This window comes from Schistocerca serialis, chromosome 2 (assembly GCF_023864345.2).
Source record: "Schistocerca serialis cubense isolate TAMUIC-IGC-003099 chromosome 2, iqSchSeri2.2, whole genome shotgun sequence".
NCBI lineage: Eukaryota > Metazoa > Arthropoda > Insecta > Orthoptera > Acrididae > Schistocerca > Schistocerca serialis.
Window position 1 is genome coordinate 829,798,159 of NC_064639.1, and position 20,928 is coordinate 829,819,086.

The 20,928-nt window shown below is 37.3% G+C and overlaps 1 protein-coding gene across 2 annotated transcripts in view; it reads left to right on the forward strand.

Moving 5' to 3' along the window:
• Positions 1-18,644, forward strand: part of LOC126458096 (probable imidazolonepropionase) — a 189,412-nt gene extending 170,768 nt beyond the window's left edge. Inside the window, exons 8-9 of one of the 2 annotated variants that reach the window (XM_050094918.1) lie at positions 10,743-10,903; positions 18,339-18,644. In XM_050094918.1, coding sequence (XP_049950875.1) covers positions 10,743-10,903; positions 18,339-18,444 — 267 coding nt within the window. In that variant the 3' untranslated portion in view covers positions 18,445-18,644. The remainder of the gene's footprint in view (positions 1-10,742; positions 10,904-18,338) is intronic. The other variant, XM_050094919.1, reaches the window with a different exon arrangement.
• Positions 18,645-20,928: the final 2,284 nt, after the last annotated feature.

The window sequence follows — 20,928 nt, forward strand, 5'->3', positions numbered from 1 at the left end:
AAAGTTTCCCCTTCCTGGGACAATGAATTCACGGTGTTCATATTTCAATTTCCAGGAGTGTATATAAAGTTTTTGTAAAATATTTCCCTTGCTTTTAAGTGGGATAAAATCATAAGAATAATCTGACACTGTCATGAGAAGATTGGGTGTTATGAGTACATTATGAAAATTCAGTTCTCAACATTAAGATTCAATATAACACACTCAAAATGCTCATATTTACAAATGCATAGACTGTTCTATCAAATTACAGTATCCCATAAATAAGTAATACTGAAACCTTTCAGAAATTACAAATGTTAGCTGATCAATGTAGGTATCAAATCGGTGAACCACATACTGCCTGCCAGTGACCACAACAGTTACACCACACCAGGTGACCCACAATGTCCCAAAAAGTGAATTACAATCTGGTGAAATGGAGCAATGGCAGGAGGAATTGGTCTAGGTGTCCTGGGGCTAAATGAGACACTTACTGCCATAGTTGGCATGCTCTACAACGTCTTACCTAATGTTTGACAGATCAGTAGTGATCTGGCCAGTGATAACTGCTTCCAATTCTATCAAGGGTCTCCACAAATGACCTGATGAAGATACATCAAGAAAATGCTTCAATATGACTGGCTATAAATGAGCTGGCATGAGCCACAATTATTTTCATCCCAATCAAAAGGGATTTCTTTATTACAATGTTACATCTATAAATTCTCATCTTGCCAGTCAGCCAGATGGATCCTTTAGGACTGTCAGCCAGCAAAAGGAATGCTGGTTGGACAAAACAGTGAATAGTCTGCTATGTAAATAAGGTTTAGAACTTAACTGATTGCTCAATTGCATGAAGGCAATCTTTCTCAACTGCAGAATAAGTCTTCTATGACTGGGAGAGTACATTGGAGGAGTGAGTAGTCAATCTTTCAGTATTTTCCTGTTAGTTAGTTACATGTTCCATAAATCGTATGAATGATTCTTTTATGGAAATGATGTAGAATGAATCAGTTTACAGGGTCTGTATATATGATTAGTGGTAACATCAATGAAAATATGTAACTACACTAAAAACAAATTCTCCACCCCCCCCCCCCCCCCCATCCACTGGCTAACAGTTTTTAAGTAGACTGGTGAAGACTTCCTCATCTCTTTAAGGATATAAAAAGATCTTTTTTATCTTCATTCCATGCCAGTAGCTCTTGTAGTGACTGTGCCTTCAACTAAAATCTTTCATAAGGCATCTGTAGTAGAACACATTGTGAGAGAACTTCATACACTGAAATGTGCCAAAGAGATGGAAACTCTGTTACGGTCCTTAATTTTTCTGAATAAGGATAACAATACCATTCAAGTAGCAAAGACACCTCATCCACTTAAGATGTCAAAGTAGATTGTCCATCATGCTTAGGAGAGACAAAATGACATATCTTGGAGCTCATAGATATCATCAGGCATTGTGAAAGCAGTGTTTCTAGGCCAGCCTTATGAACCTTGATCTACCAGTTGACAGTCTGCATATCCGTAGTGGAGATATACTTCACTCTTTTCAGACAGTCCAAGATGTCATTTATTTGTGCTCTGGGGATATATCCTTTTTGTGATTTTGTTCAACCACTGGTAATCAAGTCAGAAATACCACATAACAAGGACCACAGGGGTGAGATAAAAATTCTCTGATGGCTGAATGATCTTTTACAGTATCTTCTCTACTTACTTGTGAATTACTTGTCATCCATTGCACTTTAACCTGTTAATGGTTTTGAGAGGATCATAAAAGGCTACATCGGAGGCTGCATGATCATTAACTGCAATAAGAAGACAGCCAAGTTATAAAAATAAAATTAGAGTGACAGTGCTCCAGTGCTTCTAAAATAGTATGTTAGGGATAGTTGCCCACAGTCACAAGAACAAGATGTTGTGCACTGGAAGTACAAAAATTCACAAAGTTTTCTAAATATCTTAGAAAAGGAAACTGTTATCTCTCATCCAATGAGAAATGAGGGTGATTCACTGTGAGTGTGGAATTTCTCCAGTAATAAATATTGGGCTCATTTTGACAAGAGGAAAAATGAAGGAAGTGGGACAAATTTTCAGAAGTTCTTATAGCACCCACACTAGTGACTGTGATCCCACCTTTAGTACACACCATTCTTATCACTCAGTGGTTCCCAAATAATGTTTACACATTGGGATGTATCTTGTATCTTCAGCACTGTAGAAATCTTGTCTCATCAACTCTACAACTTTTTCTTTTTCAGATTTATATATTTGGTTTCACTGATTTATTGAAGTGTTAATAATTTTACCACATTAACTGGATTAAAAGCTGAAATCTGAACCAAGGATGTTGCTCAGGTGCTCTCACTGTTATGAAGTACACCCGTGCAAATGCTGTGATGAAGTTCTTTCCAGCAGTTTTTTTGTAGAATTTGGTGTCCAGGGGACTCTTGTCAAAGCTGCCCTTTCATTAGTCCAAATGCTCTTGTGTTACCTCTGTAATGTAATTCCTCAGTTCTGCTATTGATCAAAACAGTATGGGGTTTCTTTCATATTCCATAATTCTTAGGCAGTCCCTGACAAAGGGGAAAAAACAGGTAGATAGGTACTTATGTCAATAGAACAGGAGCACTGGCTTCAATTAAATCTTGTTGAAAAATATGCCTATTTTCCCTTCCAATACTCTTCCATCACATTTCTTCTCATATCTTCTGTAAGTTGACTCAGAAATTCAATTTTGGCTGTAGAATTTACAATCATTTTTATTTTTCACAACTTCAGCAATAATCTCAACCATTCATTGTTTCTCCTACTCTGCCTCTTTGTTTTTCTTTCATATGATTTTCTCATTTTTCTTATAAGTTTATAATTACTCAGTTTCCTGAAATTCGAAATATAATGCAATAGAAATACCAGGAAATTATTATTTTTTAATATGAGGGGCTAAATAAATAGCTGGCTAAGATAACACACTTGTTAAAAAAGTTAAGTTGTAAATTGGTGGTTATCATCTTACCCTCTGTCTAGTTTGTTATCTTAGAAGACATTACCATTTTTAATTCAAACAATATTCCAGAAAATTAACTTACCAGAAAACAAAAATTATAGTTCATGAATATTACACAAGCTTTTCATGTGTCACTTGGAGGGGCTTTCCTGGGATCCATAAGCCTTCAGCCCCTGGTTTGATTTAGATGCATTCATAACTTCTTTTCCATTTGGACTCATGATGAGGTTAGCCTGTTGAAATTTTTTGACTTTCTAAATGCTTTAAATTTTGCATGGTCTTATTCCACATCTGATGCCTTTTCCTCAATGAGCATCAGCTACAAGCTTCTGTTCACATCTAACCTTCTAATAAGTACTGTTGTACTTACATTTTAACAGCTGCCATCCTTCCCATGTCAAACATTCCCTCCCATACATAATGGCATTTGAGGCAATTGTATTTGTTCAGATGCAAACTTTTTACAGCTGTAAACCACCATTCTCATCTCAGCCTTCACTGTATGTAATTTCCCCACCATCCTAGTTCAAAAGGAGATTTCCCAAGCTGTCACATCCAGTCCTGGTACCGATGATCCCTCCAAAAAACAACTTAGGTGTACACTTCTTGTCACTCCATAATATCTGGCCTCCAATGTTTAATCAGTTATTTCATCAACCCTATGACTACCTAAAATCATGCCCATGTCTGACATTTTACCCACCACACCCAAAATAGCTTTTTGTCACCCCACCTCCACCCTTGCAATCTCCACAATATCAATATACTGGTCAGACTCTACGCTCTTTCTGCATTTCCCCACCCTATGGCTTCTAGCACTGTGACCAACCATGCTGTAAGGCTTGTCCTGTGCAACATCCTACCACCACGTATACCAGTCCAGTAAGTGGAAAAACATGTACTATCAAAGGGAGAGCCACCTGTGAAATGACATGTCATGTACCAGATGTTATGTAATCATTGTTTGGCCTTCTATACTGATACAACTACTGTCAAGTTATCAGTTAGGATGAATGGCCATAGATAGAAAGAGTATACTGACAACACACAATACCCTATTCCAGAGCATGCTCTACATCATGACAGTCGAGATCTTGGCGCCTGTTTGATCACACATGCCCTCTGGATTCTCCTTCCTGACACAAGTTTTTCAAAACTCTGCAGGTGGTAACTGGCAATACAACATGTCCTCTCTCTTCTTGCCACCCACCTTGCCTAAATTTAATTAATTTCTGTGGTCTAAGGGTTCATTTTCAGTAACTGTTCCATTTCTTTGCTCCCTTTTGGTTTTCTATATCTTTTTGTGTCTGACCTGTATATGTTTCCTGCCCACTATCACATGTGTCTACAGTATATAATGAATTTAGCTTTCTGTTCTTAACTCTTGCATGATGTTTTGTCAGTAATCTTTGTCTTGCTTATTACGTTATCTTCCACCTGTAAGCTTCCCCAACAGTCAGTCTTTCCTTCTCATCCCATCTGGAAAGTCTCCCCAGACCCCCATTTCTTAAACCTTGCCAGCCCTTTCCCTTCATACCTCTTCCTTCTCCTTCAACCCTTCAGCCAGAAAGAACCACTGGTTATGAAGGCTTGCACATGTATGTCCAGTTATATTATATTAGCTGAGCGCCCGCTGGTACACTCAAATAAACTGTATGATCTGCACAGGCATTTTTTTGTTTTTCTTTAACCAAATTTTTATGTTGTTCACAAACTGCAACACCTTCTAAACCTAACTAAGGCCATGAAAGCATGGTCTTTTCCAAATGTACTTTTGACCAAAAAGCGATTCTGGAGTCCAAAGTTTTTGTCAGTAACGCCTTTTGCATTCTTGTGGTGATATTGCCACAGATCTTTCATCCCCTAACACATATTTCTTTCTATCTAAGTGACAACCAAAATGTCAATTTCCATAGAATTGGCGTTAAAAAGTTTTTTATACAATAAAGTACTTTCTTAAAAATTCTCATCTTCTGTTTGACCCCCAACAGGGGTTGAATTTCCAAAAACAGTGAAACATGTACTTTTTAAATGTCTAACAGGGAAATTAAATACAAATTTTTATAGATTTAGCTCTGAAAATGTGTTCATAATGAAATAATTCCATAGTTCTTTTCATCCCGTTTCACTCCCTTGTGGGACTGAATTTCCAAAAACACTGAAACACATACTTTTTGTTTTTAACCACGAAGTCAAATACCAATTTTCATAGATGAAGCTTTAAAAATGCTTTAGTAGTTCTTTAATAATAATTTATTTAAAAAAAAACTATTTTACCACCTTAATGTCGAATTTCCAAAAATACTGGTACTGCAACACATATTATTTTATTTCTGATTGAGAAATCAAATACCAATTTTCACAGTTCTGTTTTTGAAACTGCCTTAATAGTGACATTTTTTCAAAAAGCCTTTCATCCTCTATTTCAACTCCTTATTAGTGGATTTTTGAACGATGCTTTCTAAAATGGTATAGTATAAGATCCACAATCTCTCTAAATTTCAAGCTCCTAACCTTACTGCTTTAGTTGGTCACAGATAAGTTTGTGAATCAGTCTTTCCCTATTTCAGCCCTTAGTGGTTGAATTTTCAGAAACAGTGACACACTTATTTCTTTCATTTCTAATCGAAAAGCCAAATACTAATTTTCATAGGTTTATCTTTAAAAACACTTTCACAATGTAATATTTTCATAAAGCTTTCCACTCCATATTTCACTCCATTAAGAGCTGAATTTCCAAAAACAGTGACATGTGTATTTTTTTATTTCTAGTTAAGAAGCTAAACACAAGTTTATAGACTTAGTTTCAAAAATGCTTGCATAATGAAAAATTTCAACAAAGACTTATGTCCCTTATGTCACCACCATAGGGGTTGAATTTCCAAAAACACTGACAGATGTATTTTTTATTCCCTACCAAAATCAAATTTTCATAAATTTAACTTTGAAAGTGTGTTCATAATGAAATATTTCATAAAACATTTCTGTTCCTATTTCACCCCCCTTAGGAGTTGAATTTCATAAAACACTCAAACACATTTTTTTTAAGACCCAAAGGAAGTACAGACATTGTCTGTGAGTGAGCATTGATTGAAATCAATGGCCAAAGTTGAAAATTTTGCCAGATTGGGAGTCAAATCCAGGTCTCCTGCTTACGAGGCATACTTGATGACCATTGTGTCATCTGGACACAGAGACCATTGCAGTTGCATGGACACCTCCAGCCAGACCCAAATTCTCAATTTATCCACACACTACAAATGTAGTGCTCCATGTGCATCATCCTCAGTACTCATGGCATTTCACCATTTCCCATAAGAGTTTGAGCCTAGTGTGCATCCACACTAAAGAGATCATTAGCCATCTCACGTTGCATATATTGTAGCATCTGTTCCTTTGGACATGTCCAATAAAACAGATTCCACATATATATAATTAAGGCAAGATGGTCAATGATCTCTTCAGTGTGGATGCACACTAACCTCAAACTCTTACAGGAATCGGTGAAATGCCGCGAGTAATGAGGATAATGGGCAAGGGGGACTACATTCATTGTGTGTGGACGAGATGAGAATTTGGCTCTCACCGGAGGCGTGCTAGGGTTGTCTATGCACCTGTGAGGGCCACTGTTTGTGGCTGGCACAGTAGTCAGTGCATCTGCCTAGTAAGCAGGAAACCCAGGTTCAACTCCCAGTCCAGCACCAATTTTCAACTTTCCCCAATGATTTCAATTAATGCTCACTCACAGCCATTGTCAGTAATTCCTTTGTACCTTCTTTCATACTGGCTACTGGATCAAAATCATGTTCTTTCAGACATGTCCAAAAGAACAGACACCACATATATACATATGTATTTTTTATTTATAACCAAGAAGTCAAATGCCAATTATGATCGATGTAGCTTTAAAAATATTTTAGCTGTACCATAGAGTCCCATTAATCCGAACTAATTGGCACCGAACCTTGTTCGGATTACCAATTTGTTCGGATTAGCCGAGTTTCTAGAATGAAGTATACCAAGCAGATAAGTGGGTACACCATGGTAACAAATGGGAACAAGTGTGGGAACAATGGCTCAGTCTCACCCCCTGCACTTATTGTTGTGCATTGTTGAGACCTTAGTAGTGTCTGAGGTCAGTGCACTGTCAATTGGCTCACAAAGCGCTTGGTAATGTTAGTTATTGATCGCTGGCACACATAATAGTTGTATTGTATTCGTCATGAGTAAATGGAAACATACAATGTTAACTCTCAAAGAAAAACTTAATGTTTTGAAGTGGATAGACAATGGTGAGAATGTATCTGAACTGGCAATGGAACAAGGTGTTGGTAAAGCAACAATTTGTGATTGGAAGAAGAACTGAACGAAGCTTGAACAGTCCTGTGCAATATCTTCGGGAAAAACACTTGAAATTCAGCAGACTTTTGAAACAGTCCCAGTATGATAAAGTGGATGAAGCTCTGTTCCTTTCGTCTACACAGGAAAGAGAAAGGGGAACTCCTTTGAGTGGAGCTCTGGTTCAGGAGAAGGCTATTTACCTGAACAAGTTAATGAATGGTGATTAGTTTTAGTGCAAGTATGGGTTAGTTGGACAGATTCAAAAAACATCATGGGATCCGTCAGCTAACAGTTACTGGAGAGAAGCTTTCTTTTGACCATGATGCAGCGAAGGAATACTTGGGTGAGTTTGAAAAAATGATAAGAGAGGGAAAGTATTCTCCCCAACAAAGTTATAACGCTGAAGAGACTGGCCTTAATTTTAGGGCATTGCCAACAAAAACCCTGGCATCAAAAGCAAAAGACCATGCTCCTGTTTTTAAAATGTACAAAGATTGTGTGACTTTATTAGTATGCAGCAATGCTGCTGCTAATCACAAGCTGCCTTTAATGCTGGTCGGCAAATCTGCTAGACCCAGAGCTTTTAAAAACTGCAACATGAAGTCCCTGCCCATATAAAATCGCAACCAGAAAAAAGCATGGATGGATGGTAAGCTGTTCAAAGAATGGTTTCACATCCAGTTTGTTCCCTCCGTTTGACAGTTTTCTGAGGAAAATTATTTGTCTCCCTGTGCAGTCCTTTTGATTGATAACATGCCGTCTCACTCCAGCACTGCAGAATTATGTGATGGAGAAATTGTGGCGAAGTTTTTGCCGCCAAATGTTACACCATTTCTACAGCTGATGGACCAGGGCATACTGCAAACATTAAAACTGATTTACAGAAAACAATTTTTAAGAATGCTGATCCAAGATGATAGCATTCCTTTAGTGGACAAAATAAAAACACCAACGTCAAGGATGTTGTTTATTGGGCCACTGAGGCATGGCAGAATGTTTCAGAAAATACTCTGAGAAAATTGTGGAGAAAACTGTGGACATCTCTTGAATTTCAGGACAACCTAATTGAAGATGAAGAGGGAAATCTACTACAAATTATACAGACAATCCCTGAATGTGAAGAAGCTAGCAAAGGAGGCAAAGATGACTGGATGACAGCAGATGGGACATGTGTGGAGAACCTTACTGATGCTAAGTTAGTTGCTCCTGTGACTCAAGACCAGGAAGAAGTGGACTGCTGTGACAGAAGTGACAATGAGCCTGAAAGCGACAAAGGAGAGCTGGTGCCACACAGTGACACAGCAGAAGTCCTTGACCTCACACTACATTATTTGGAGCAACAGCTCACTGCTACGCCTGCTGATCTGATGTTCATGAGACGACGGCGCAACAATGCATGGTATAACAGACTGTCTTCCTACGCCAAAAAGCAATGACCGAGTTTTTGTAATATAAAAAGTAGGGTTAAAATGTCTGCTGTATTTTAGTAAGTTTGACTGCTTTTCTTTCATTGTTATGCATTGTTTAAACCTAATTTTTTCTTGCCAATTGTTCTAGTACGTGTTTACTGTACTTGTAAATTAAAATAGTGTGTAAGTACAGCAGTATACCACACAGTTTTCCATACTTAGTCTAACATTTTTTATGTTGAGATTAACTGAATGTTCGGATTACCAGGATTCGGATTAGTGGGACTCCGCTGTACTTTAATAATGTTTTAGTTCCAAAAAAACTTTCACACACTATTTCACCCCCATAGGAGTTAAATTTCCAGAAATGCTGAAACACAAATTTCTTTATTTCTGACCAAGAAACCATGCACCTACTTTTGTAGGTCTGGCTTCACAATTGCCTTAATAGCAACATATTTTCAAAAAACATTTCATCCCCTGTTTCACCTCCTTAGAGGTGGAATTTCAAAAAAAAATCTCTTCTTAAACAACTCCTACAGTATAAGATCAACATCCTCTCAAAGTTTCAAGTTTCTAACTTTATTGGTTTAGGTTGGGGGATGATGAGTCAGTGAGCAAATCTGTCAGTCGGGTCCTTGCCCCCCCCCCTTTTTTTTCCTCTCCCCCACTTCGTATCACCCATCTTTGGGGTGCATCAGATCAATCACTTCTTAGATGCTTGTGCTCTCTTTTTCTCGCAATATTTCTTCATTCTATCTGATCTCTTCTTTCTAGTCCGTTGGGATTCATTTGGAGTATGTGTCCATAGAAATCAATCCTCCTTTTCCATATGGTTTCTGAGAGTCTGCCCGACTTTGCATTGAGGGCTTTGTTTCTATAGAAAACTTGTTTGTTATTTTGGAATTTGGGACCCATGATCTTCCTCAAAATTTTCCTCTCCTTGTTTTCCAATTTCTCCATTTGCTCATTTTTCCTCATGAGTAGTGTCTCTGCTGCATAGAGTGCTTCCAACTTAAATAGTGTGTTATAATGCCTTATTTTGGTGTTCCAAGCGAGGGCTTTCTTAGTGTACGTGTTTTTGCTTTTCTGGAAAGCTAGTTCCATTTTACTCCTTCTTGCTCCTTGCTTCCATTGCTTTCCTTGCCTTTTATGTATAGGTATTTTCAAAAATTGATTATGCCCATTGATATACAAAGAAATTAGGTATCTACTTTAAAAATACTTTTGCTTATGAATGGACATCAAAAACTTTGGACCACATGTTGCTGATGGTAAACTAAACAAATGAATTGTTCAGGCTAGCTGCTGTAAGACTCTTATGACAAATATGCAGTTCTTTCAGACAGCATCATCTTCAGGGGTTGTCAAAATCATAATCTTACTTGACTTTCCTCTAACAGTTCAAATTCCATGCACTGTCATTTCTCATTTGTCTGATTTAGTGGAGACTCAATAGCTTGTTCCACAGCTTTGTCTTTTTTGTACTTGACAGGACTTGGAAATGATCCAGAAGCTTTTAAGCTAGTTTTCTGAGCATTACAATGCTGTGAGTTGAAGAAGAAAAGTTAGTGTTTACCATCCCTTTTACAGCAGCATACAGGTCTACCTCTGTTTCACAAAGATAGGGAAGGAAACCGAATTTGGCATTCTTGAAGGCCCGTCCAGACAAGCGCCTTTCATGGTTTAGGGAAACTGTAACTGAGGTACAGCAAATAGTAGCATATCAAACAATAGACAAATGTGTAATGGACTTGGGTGCAGGAAAATATCCAATGTTCTCTTTTATATTATTCTATGACTACATCAGTGTGTTCATCTATAAAGTAATTTCATGACACTTTTCTATCAACATCATATTCATTTCCAGAACCACGTAATTATAGTGCACATCAGAGCCATTGTATCATTTTATGTGTTACTTTAGAGCACCATATAAAGCACCTTTCTACATGCCTGAAGCATATTAGTTCTGTTGTTTATTCTTTTAATATGTGTAGCCAATAGTGATGCTATTGGCTTGCATACTCATGCGAATGAGTGTTGAGGAGGCGCTTGTGGCAGCTACATTAAATGCTGCTGCAACATTGGGTCGAGCAGACAGAGTGGGCTCCATTGAAGAAGGGAAAGCAGCAGACTTAGTCATTATTGATGCAAGCAGGTGAGCACATACACAAGTAACAATCATTAAATGTAACATACTTTTTTTAATATACAACAGAGAATATGCACAATGAAAATGTTTGTATTGAGATATTTGTGTTAATATTACCCTGAACGAAACTATGAAAATACCAAGACCTGGGTATGGCCCCATCCCATATTTATAGAAAAAGTGCTGCAAATGGGAAGAGAACTAAGAAGCTCATGCACATGCCTGAAATTATGGTGGGTATTCTTACATCTCTTGCCTTGTTTGAACCATAAAAATTGAATAAAAAATGTTGTTAATTAATCCAGGTTTTATGCAATTACTGCATGTGTATTAGAGATATAAGTCTTCAGTCATTCAAAGCAACTAGTAGAGAAGAGAACCAGTAGGAAGTATTTTCACTTAAATTATTTCTCATCGTGTGTTATAATTTGTGCTTTCTGTTGGCACTGCCACCCTAGCTTAATGATTCCGTCATGCCAAAGCTGCAGAAACGTATATTCTCTTCAAAATTATTTTATTGCACAAAATAATAAACTTCTTAACTAGAACTGCTAATTTCCAATTGTCTCACACAAGAACAAGAACAGAAACATGTCTGTTTGAGTCCAAAGATATGCTTACAATATCGATATAATTGACATCCTTGACCAAAGAATTACAATTTGATTAATATTTCATGTAAGAGAAAAGAAATACATTCTTCTGTTGATTTTATCTATTTGAACACTTCTGTAAAATAGTAACTATGTTTTATAACATCTAAATATTCTTGACTTAACAAGTGAACAAAATTGTGAATTATGTTAGAAATAGTTATGTTTCCCATAAAACAGTTAATTTTATGTCATCATTATGGCTTCATCAATGTACATTTACACCAGTATTATAGAAAATACACAATTTGCAGTATTGATCTATTTGAATTGTGTTGATAATCATAATGTAGTGGGTTCTCTGATTTTGATTTAAAAAAATAAAATAAAATAGATCTATCAAATAGTTACATTACAATGTACAGGAAGAGTAGTAGATGGTAAAAAGTATGAGCAAACCTGATAACCTAGAAATTCCCCCAACAAAATAACTGTGCAATGTAAGGTCACAGTAGCTTGAACAGCCACTCCAGTGTTTGTTGACAACGTGCTTTTCCACATCAGTTGACTCAAAACACTCTTTTACCTGTTTCTTTTATGGGATGCATATCTTCCAGAATGCAAATTTGAAATGTAAGAGTGTCTTCTTAAATTAACAGACAAAAATACATGATTGGATAGACTCCAACTTCCCACTCAGGGAACAGAACACCGTCAACTAATTCTGACTACATAAACACAGGGTTCAGGTGAACAGAATCAATCAGTAATCTGGCTCTAAATCTTATAACAAATATAACAAATGTTTTCAAGTTGGCTTTTGCAGATTTTCTATATTTTAGGTACTAAATGCACATTTATCAAAATATGAAATAACAGTTTGCTGTTCAAACTGGTTTCTATGACTATTTCAATATGTTTAATAAAAATAATAAAGGATCTATTGTTTGGAAGGTGGTGTGCATATAAACAACAGAGTTACAAGCTCTTCCTTACTACAAGCAGTAGTGCCACAGGGAACTGTTATATCAGTACTCATGTATGTATTTGTCAGGTGCAGCTAGAATTAGGGCTTTGGCCTAATTGAGTGCACTGAACATAGTTGCACCATGCAAGGCACAATTATAGTCCTGCAACAGTGGTACCAAGTAGTGGTCTGGCACAGTTCTGGTGTTAAACACACATGGACACTATGCTCCACATTTATTAACAAAAAGATGTAAGAGGGACTACCAGAGGCCACTTTCTAGTTGGATAATGCCTCCTTTTAGTGACAGCCAGGTAGCTGGGTGCCAAGTACCTAAGTCCATATGATACTGGTGAGCCATCAGTAGTTTTTATATGGTGCCCTGTATTATGTAACACTTGTTTACAAGTGCGTGATAGTCTAGTCAAAACTGCAGTTTGTGGCAAAAACATAAATCAGAAACAGTGTCCACCAAATAGTTTTAGCCTGGTTTCCTGTCACTGATAAACAAGCCCTGTGGTGTTGACAGGCAGTTGGCATCACCAACGTTTGACTGTGCTGGCATTTAGGAAGGACCTTTTTGCAGTACATTTTCAGGGCTGCTCACCAAACTAGCAATGGTACCAGTAAATGGGATGCTCTGCATTACAGGACATAGCATTAGTTGATGGACAGCTTCTTGATCTTCTGCAGTACCACTCACTGTCCTTCTGAGACAACAGCTTGCTGATTTGTGTACTTAATAACTCAACTTTTGACATTAGAGAGTCATTATCAGCATGTGTAACTACTGCTGCTGCTGCTGCTGTTGTACTGCTGCACGACTCTGTTAATGTGCTAATCTGAGCAGCAGCGGCAGTTTCTTGAATTCTGTCTGCAAGTTCTGCAACCCTATCCAGTGGCATCTCTGTTTGGGATGCTACTATTGCCTTTACTTGTGATGGTAGGCAGCTGCTCCAAATGGTGTGCAGTAAATTATCTGGAACAGTGCTGCTATCCACAAAGCTCCTTAGGTGACAAAGGTACTGTAAGGGTTTGCAGTTTCCAATATCCCCCTATGACAGCATCTGATGAATTTTGTCTTCCTGGGAGGATGCTACTCTTCAAATCAATTCTGTCTTGAGCTTGTCATAAGAATTTGCCATCAGTGGCCCAGTTATGACATCCTGTATTTCCACGGTGAAGTGGTGAAGTGGTAATCTAACCAGCTCACTACTACAGCAACCTTTTTTAATCAGCAGTGATGCTGATGCTCAACTTGGGCAAACTACATTACAGAGTTATGGGGCCTGAGTGGAGTTAAGCACACAGCTAATTTTTATACAGCTTTTTTGTGTGTCATCTTGTGAAATTTTTTCAAAATTTTTGCTACAGCTTAGTTCTCGTTGGCTTAAATACCATGTCAGGGTCCCCACTTGTCAAGTACAGCTAGAATTAGGGCTGTCCTACATTCGAATAGCAGGTATTTATTAAACTAACTAGTAGTACTTTAAATATCATTCTCATGCTCTGTGAAAAGTAGAAACCATATTTAATAGAATAAACACACTCAACATATACTAGCTCCAAGCAATGAGCAGACTAGGTGATGTCATGCTTGAAAGCAGAACCATCCCAGAAGATTAAACATTAGCTCATAACAGGAAATCTCTGTCACTATGTATACATTACAATGAACGAAAAATGAAACACAAGTCAAAGAATAAACTGTCACTGTTACTGCTGCTGCATACAGTGCTGCAGGTTGGCACATAATTAAACCTGACAGCAGCGACAAAACACACATAGCAGACAATGATGATCTGATGCTACATATTCAGCACACCTCTATCAACTAATAATAATAATAATAATAATAATGAAATAATTTCCCCATGCACTAGTCACACAGGCATCTGAACACAGAGCAATATAAGACAGTAAAAACTCATGTTTAGCGGAATATGAAAGGTAGCAAGCCAAAATGGAAGGTACAGCTAAATTACTCCTTCACCTCCTCCTCCTCCTCCTCCTCCTCCTCCACCACCACCCTCACCACCACCACCACCACCACCACCACCACCACCACAACCACCACCAGCATTACCAAATATACTGGGTGTCCCATTTATCTTGACCATCCTAAATAACTGTTTGTCCAAATGCAAATTATAAAATGTTTCAAGCGAATGTTCTTTAGTCATCAGGGTGACAACAGTCAGCATGATTGCCTTCTTCGTAGCTTTGTTTTTTTACAAAGATATGAACAATGGTATGACTTTTTTAAATGGCACCATGTATTTTTTATTCGGTAATTCATTTCCTCTCCTAAAGACCTATTCAAGAATGTATCACAGTGTACCATTCACTGAAACACAACATTATTAATTACATAACACAACATTGACTTTGAGCCCAGTATCACAAACTTGCCCACTTGCTGGAGTTGTCAGAAAACAAATTAAAACCAAAGTTGCTCAGAGTGGTGACGCTGGACACCGATACACTGGTGCACTCATTGAATGAAAGAATTATTTACTGCTTCCAGTGTTGCCTGCTGAAGAGAATTACAAGCAAGCACGATAAGTTCCTGCATGTCCTCTGGAGCTGTTGGAATATCACAGCAGACGATGTCTTTAATGCATCCCCACAGAAAAAAGCCCAGAGGATTTAAATCAGGAGACCTAGCAGGCCAAGTAACTGTTCCTCCTTGACCAATCCATCTGGCAAGATACTTTTGGTTCAGAACACGATGTGCACACGAGGCATTATGTGCTGGGCATCTATCGTGTTGATACCGCATATGCATTCTGGTTCTTAGTGGCACTTCATCCAGAAGAGGAGGAAGAATTCATCTGAGGAAGTTGGCATACGCTGTGCCTTTTAGACTACCATTGATGAAATAAGGCCCAATAATTGTAGAACCCAAGCATCCCACAACAGACATTAACTCTCCATTGACACTGATGTTCCACCTGCCTAAGCTATCGTGGGTGGTCACTGGACCAATAATGCATGTTTCTTGTATTGTTTGAGAAGGAACATTCATCAGTACATAGAACATTGGTGAAGAAGTTCAGGTTCGCGAGGATTTGATGCTGTGCCAGTTGACAGAAATGTACACGATTCCCATGCAGTGCTTGATGTAGGTGTACATGGTAAGGATGTAACCAATGACATGTAAGAATATGATGTACACTGATTTTAGGAATGCCAATCTCATGTTCAAGCTGTCATGTGCTCACCTGTGGATTCATAGCTATGGAAGCTAGAACAGTAACTTCAGCACCTTTGTCTGTGTGACTGCTACGACGATTGTGTTGTCGTGGGTTGAACTTCCTGTTTCCTGAAGCATTGCAACAAGATGAGAAAACATCCATTGGGAAGGTGGGTTCTTGTAAGGATATCACTCTCTGTACAGTTCTGCTGCCTGTGTAGCATTTCACCTGCCTTCAACAACAACAATAAAAGAAACATTATGTCATTGCAGTTTGTAGGAAGGACAGCCTTTACTGTATGCCTACTCTACACAACAGTACTTAAAAGGACTAAATTACTGTACCCATACATAAGAAAAAAGTATTGCAATTACTGTTCTGCTAACTTACGTTCCCCATAGATGAGTAGCATTTCTACCTTCTCTTCGTTGGTGTACATTCTACTCACACAACTCTTCAACTGATGATGGTTGATGGAAGATGGGTGTACATTCAACTTATGTTTACATTTGTCCTCTGCCAGTGTCAGCACATGGATGTATTACATTACCCCGAGTACCTGCATTAAGTGCTGGGAGCGTCAACATCAATGTTGTGTTGTGTAATTAATAATGTTGTGTTTCAGTGAATGGTACACTGTGATACATTTTGAATAGATCTTTAGGAGAGTAAATAAATTACCAAATAAAAAATACAGGATGCCACTTAAAAAAGTCATACTGCTGTTCATATTGTTGTAAAAAAACAAAGCTACAATGAAGGCAATCATGCTGATTGATGTCCCCCGATGAGTAAAGAACATTGGCTTTAAACATTTTATAATTTGCATCTGGACAAAGAGTTATTTAGGATGGTCAAGATAAATGGGACACCCTGTGTACTAATAAAGTGACACAGTGATGTTCTTACACCAACACATGATGCCCAAATAACATCAAGACAGATTCTAGGACCTATTTTGTTTTTGTTCTATGTTAATGATTACCGAACAATATAAATGCTCCATCAATTTTATTTGCAGATGACACATCTGTATTAATTGAAAACCAGGAGCCAGAAAACATCCCTCTCTACATAATAAGCACAATGAACAAACTAGAAACATGGTTCCAACTGAATGGATTAATATTGAACATACCCAAAACCCACATGGTCCAGTTCAGAACAAAACAGTCAGAGCCCCAAGAAATTAAAATAACTCATAAAAATCAGGATATAGAAGAAGTGGATTCTGTGAAGTTTTTAGGGTTAAACCTATATAAAAATTTAAGTTGGAATAAACATGTTGACTACCTGTTAAACAAATTATGTAGCTTTGCATTTGCTATGCAAATATTAGCTGGTGCAACAGACATGAATACAAGGAAAATTGCATACTACAGCTACTTTCAATCAGTTGTAAGGTATTGTATTACTTTTTGGAGAAATCCAAGCAATATATTGCGCATACTAAAGTTACAGAAAAGAATAATAATGAACATGTGTACTGCCCATCCAAGGACATCATGTTGCCCACTATTTGAAAAACAACAGTTATTAACAGTTCCCTCCTTATACATCTATGATATTATCATCTATCTACACAGCAATTTAGAGTTATTCGAGAAAAACTGTTTCAATCACACGTATAACACGAGAAACAAAAAAAAATTTATGCTTCCCACTGATCGCTTAAACCTATATGCGCAGTCTCCTCAGTATGTGGCAATGAAAATTCATAACAAGCTAAAAGGAAAGAATGTTCTGAGGATGAACCTAGAGACACTGAAAACAAAGCTATATGATATACTTGTCAAACGCTGCTACTGCACTGTTGAGGAGTTCATGAAGGATGAACTGAACATTTGAGCAGGATAAATTTACTTATAGTTTTGTGTGTAAATGCAGCTGTCCTTCACAAAAGGGAGGAAAGAAAAATAAAAGTTTATATTAATGTTAAAATTCTTTGTACCAATTAGGCCTAAGTTGTGTTATCTATTTTTTTTATGTGTCTCCTGTACGCTAATCATATGATTAGAAATTGTATGTTATGAGACGAATAAAGCACTATTCACTATTCACTGGGATATATGCTTCCTGTTTTGGAACATGCCAGTACCACCCAGAAAACCATATAAATATACTCACAGTACTTTCTAAATTAAATGAAAAACAAGTACAGTCTGACCAGAAAAATTCTGGGTTTGGGGCACAGATGCAGCAATAGAACAGCACAGCATACGTACAAGACATATGTCAAACTAATGTATTCTTTGGACTATGAGGCTATATGCCACACAAACACAGCATAATTACACACTTGTAAACATATTATAAGTTACCATTACTAAATTAATATAATAGTGAAGATTTTGGGCGGAGTACAAACAGTGATATGAGTGAAGACTATCACTCATCACATGTATGAATGGTTGAACAACAGACAGAGACATCAAAAAGGACTTGGACGTGACAGCTCAGCCTTGAAGAAGAATGCAAGTTCAGAAGATGAGTTGTAATGTTTATATGTTTGTTATGTGCCTATCCACAATGTAATGCTTGCCATACATATTCTTCTCTCATGTAACTGTTCATTAATGAAATGCAAGTTTTATCACAAGAGAATATTACAAACTATCAGCAGTGAGCTGAATACCTCTCCCACCATGCTTATAACAGCAATTTTTAATTGTTACTGTTTGCAGGTGGGAGCACATCATTTATCAGTTTGGCTGCCATGATAACCTGATAGCATATGTCATCAAGAATGGAAAGGTGGTGCACTGCAAGAAGGATGCAATTAATGGATGAAAGTTGCTGCTATTGGCCAATCAGTACATCTGCAAAAATGTTGTTTCCCTCAAATGCTCTTCAAATACCACTGTTAAAATATTTAACAGAATATGATGAAGTTTTTCTACACAGTAACAACATTTAAAGAATGGAAATAGAAAAAATTCTAAGTGCCATTTTTTCACAAAATAAATTTCAGTTCTATTGAACTCTCAGTACTCTGTTGTGTATCTCTAGATTTGTTCCAGGTGTCAAATTATGTAGAGAATGTTTCAAATATTCATTACTATGATGTACATGGTATTTCTGTCAAGCAGTGCTTCCCTCTGGAGTTTCCAAGTGCTATGTCTCAAGGTCTCCTCCATTTAGCTTGGGATGATATGAAGAGATAATACATGAGGTTTTGGTGAGTGATCACAGCTTTTTGAGTGTGACAGAGATTTTTCAATTATAAATAAAATGAAGAATGGTAAACAAGTTCTTTGTTCTGCAAGATTTACACAAGATTGTTGAGTCAGCTAAGGCTATGGACCCATTCCATGTAATTTCAATACATACAACTGACTGTTTTGATTATAAACACACTGCTGAGACAATGTTGTTAATGCAGATGTGTAAGAACTCCAAATGCAGTATAATCAAAGTGTCTCATACTCATCTATCTCAAAAAGCTATCTACAATTCGTACTCTGAAACAAAAGAATGGAAAAATGTCAATGTATTGAAAACAGGAAGGACCATGGCAGATGTATGTCATGCTGTGCTGCATCTGAAAGATGAGCTATGTTTATCAGTTGCAAAACAGAAGGACCTGTTGGCTAAGTTGCAACTTCTTCCTCAACAGCACAAGGAGTTTTATAGCAAACTTTGTAGTATCTAATTCCCAAGACTGGAGTTTTGTGGGAAACAGAAGTCAGTGCTAAGAGTTTTTTTCTGGAATTTCATTTTGTTAATTTATTTGAAACAACTCAAGAGAAATGAGAAATGGTTATTGTTCACTACAATCCTACAAGTTACAAAATTACTGCTGTATTTCTGTGCTTGTATTGTCACAAATAAAATGCAGTGCCTCTAAATTAATTGCACGTAGAGCAAACACTTCTTTTTTTGAAAGGATACACTGCCATTTGATTGTATATTACTGTATTTTTCTTCTGTACAATCTAGTTTTCAGTTTTTATGACATTATTGAGTACAATGCTAAAAGTTCTTAAACCATTAACATGTCATATCTGTCAAAGTCACCCAAAAACTTCTTTGGGTTGACTTTACCCAGTACGACTGTTAATGGATTAAGAACGTTTAGCATTCTACTTGATAATGATGTAAAAACCGAAATGTAGATTGTATGGAAGAGTAATACGATAACATATTATCAAATGGTGGTGTATTCTTTCAAAAAATGTAGCTCAGCACCATTGAATACTTTTTTAAAAACTTTCTTATGGGCACTTATTGCAGATTTTTTTTAGTCCAGGATACTAGTAACTGAAGTTATCACTTCCATCTATCTGAATTAATTACAATCATAAGTTGTTCAGATAGATCCCATTTCTTATGTGATATGTGTGGAACACTGTTATGAAAGCTGTGAGAACTGTTTATATTACTATTTAAGATGGACTTTTATCATATTATTGTTAATTTCTTCTTCAACATAACTGCTATTAAAATCTGCAATATGATTCGACACAACTACTTATTTTTACAGAAGCCAGTATTTATCAGGGATAATTCCACTTTCTTTTAGTATGGTGTCTCATATTAGCATTCTGTTTTAAACTGGGGAGTAGGTCAATATTAACTTTTTAAATCAGACTGTAAAACTGAGATGGCAGAGTTATGCGAACTGGGTTTGAGTTCCTCACTGTGGAGTGTAACCTCCTAACCATATGGCTTCCACTATTTTTATTTTTGCATCTAGAATATACTAAGTGAATGCAAAAAAAACCAAACAAGAACTAACAAAGATAGTCTGTACATACAAAAAGGTATTTCCGAGTCACAATCAATTAATCAATCATTTTACTGCCACAAAGCCCCCCCCCCCCCCCTCCCCCCCACGCCCTCCCTAGCTTTGGGTATAAATGATTAATCGAACTTCACTACATGGTCAGTTCTCATGTGGACAGTCTCAATGGACATTCTGTTGCTTTTACCATTCAATAATATATTGAACATATGACCTCCACAGCACACAACTGGGAAAGGGCTGGTTGCAGAGGGGCTCGCATGAAAACAGTGCATAGTATGATGTGGGTGCAATTGTTTAATGTCTTGTGCATGAAAATTGGTTGTGACCATGGTGCAACGATGGGTGCAATTGGATGTTGGAGATATGTTCTCTAAGTTGTTGCAACAACTGAGGTATCTTTAAATCACCTGGCAGTGGTGCCCTAGTGAGAAAGTCTACAGGAATCCTTACACACTCACGGTACAAGATTTCTGCATCCAGTGTACTGAGGTCAGTTTCATATGCAGTGCATGATGAAAACAGGACCA